Below are 2,053 nucleotides of genomic sequence, written 5' to 3' on the forward strand. Positions count from 1 at the left end.
AATGAAACACAGAAGCAATTGCGCAAAGGCCACAACCAACAGGACAAGTCGCCGTCGTAACATCGATAGCACATCCATAATTTTCCAATTACAGCTCCATGTGACCTCAAATTCAAACAACCATCCCATTTCATCCATAATTTGACAATTACAACTCCATGTGACCTTAAATTCTATTTTCTTTAAAAATATCTCACATAATATTTATAAAACTTTAATGTATATCAAACAATCATATTAATTAAAAATCATATTATTAACTAACTCATCCCTAAAAAATATAACTCAACTCATTGTGTTTTAAATTTACTCGTGTCTAAAATTACTAGATCAAGTTTTATAAATCTTAAAATTACTAAATAATTATTAATTTTTAAATTCATAAAATTAATTAAAATACATTCAAACTAAAGACCCATATTAATTTTAAAAAAAAAATAACAAAATCATCATCATCAGATTTGAATTAAATCTGGTAAAAATTACAGCAGGGGATGAAGGGTAGTTTTGGGTTTTCATTGGCCTCATCTTTTCTTAGGGTAACCCTTAAATCTAAGAAACTAAGGTCACCTAAAACCCAAATTAGTGGGGCTAGAAAAGCGATAAATCAACGAAAAGAACAATCAGAAGACATTATTACTTGGAAGGATTCCCAGCCCAAGGAATCAAAAGAAAACATGGAAAGCCACACCCATTACATAATGACATCCCAAAAAAGGGAGCATCGAATAAAATAATGCAAATTTCATATTTCATGCATTTCCCTATATATACAATATAGTATAATCTCCGTCCTCCACTGAGTAGCTAAAAAACTAATTTTATTGGCCTACCCCAAGTAACTATCTTCACCTAATCACGATGCTTAGTTCCTAAGCAAAACGATTAATCCATTCAAATCAAAAAGATTATGAAAACTTTTTCCGGGAAAACTACCGAACAATTCCTTGCCGAGAAAATGACTTGGTGCCGGCAAGTTTACATACTTTCCAGCCAAAAATATCACCAATCAATGACAACCAAAAAAAGAGAGCTACTTTAAAAATAGTTTCCATCGAGAGGGGACATCATACCGATATATTCTACCCATAAAAAATTAAACATATTTATCTCCAAACCTTTTTTTAAAAAAAAAAAAGAAGAAGAAGAGAAAGAAAGAAATTATAATTATAATAATTTCTTTTCTTCTTCTTTTTTTTTTCTTGGGAACTTACACATTTGGACGAAAGAAAGAAATTATAATTATCTTCTTTTTTTTTTCTTGGGAACTTACACATTTGGACTCCAAAGATTCCATAATCGAGAATTTAGTAACCCTAGCACATCCGGTAATACCTTCCTTGCCAAACCCTTGTGGTGGCTACACACCGCGACCCGATGAGCCGCCGCTGCAGTCTCCGCTACCACCACCTCCTCAGGCACTTCATCATAAAGCTTGACACACTCTTCCATTTCCTCCCTCTCAGCCACTTTCTCAGGAGATAAGCCATTATCCGGACAACCAACATTGACATTAACAACATCAGCGACAGAACAAGAAGATGAAGATTCATGGGATGTAGTATTACTGGTCTCCGGAACCGGTAACATTTCGGGCTGACCCGGAACATCAAGAACCGATTTTTCACCAACCCGACGACCCGCTCTGTCTCTTCTTTTACCTCTTGTATGTTTCCTTGACATTTCACCACTGGTCAAGTGTTCTTCAAAGGCTTCAATAACTTGATGAATGAGTTCACGGTTAGGAGAAGAGTCCCACCTGAACCAGTAGCTTATATAGCAGTCAAAGCAATCACAATCAAAGATTGGAGCTCTATGATTACTTCTCTGGCTATTATTGTTGTTTTGTGGTTTCTTGAGGGATTTTTTCTTGGAATCTTGATGGGATGGAGATGGGTTATTCGTCGTGGTGGTTTTCAAGGACCTAGTAATCATATAAGCAAGAACTTCACGGTCTTCAAGTGAAAGAACAGAAGCTAGAGCAAGAATGGCAGCAGGTAAGAGCTTTAACACAGAAAGAACATCTCTATCTCCATTATCACCAACAGACGAA

General features: G+C 35.5%; 1 protein-coding gene across 1 annotated transcript; it reads right to left on the minus strand.

Annotated features, from left to right (window-relative positions):
- Positions 1–729: 729 nt before the first annotated feature.
- On the minus strand, positions 730–2,047 carry LOC105119854 (uncharacterized). Its single transcript, XM_011018048.1, has 2 exons — positions 1,251–2,047; positions 730–1,184 (listed from the first exon to the last, which is right to left on the minus strand). Exon 1 carries the CDS (start codon positions 1,933–1,935, stop codon positions 1,270–1,272), a length of 666 nt encoding a protein of 221 aa, XP_011016350.1. The 5' UTR covers positions 1,936–2,047; the 3' UTR covers positions 730–1,184; positions 1,251–1,269.
- Positions 2,048–2,053: the final 6 nt, after the last annotated feature.

The sequence above is a fragment of the Populus euphratica genome, unplaced genomic scaffold (assembly GCF_000495115.2).
Source record: "Populus euphratica unplaced genomic scaffold, PopEup_1.0 scaffold3524.1, whole genome shotgun sequence".
In the NCBI taxonomy this organism is placed as follows: domain Eukaryota; kingdom Viridiplantae; phylum Streptophyta; class Magnoliopsida; order Malpighiales; family Salicaceae; genus Populus; species Populus euphratica.

Coding starts and splice junctions, on each gene's coding strand:
- LOC105119854 (XM_011018048.1), bottom strand. CDS start 1,935: ATGATTACTAGGTCCTTGAAAACCACCACGACGAATAACCCATCTCCA.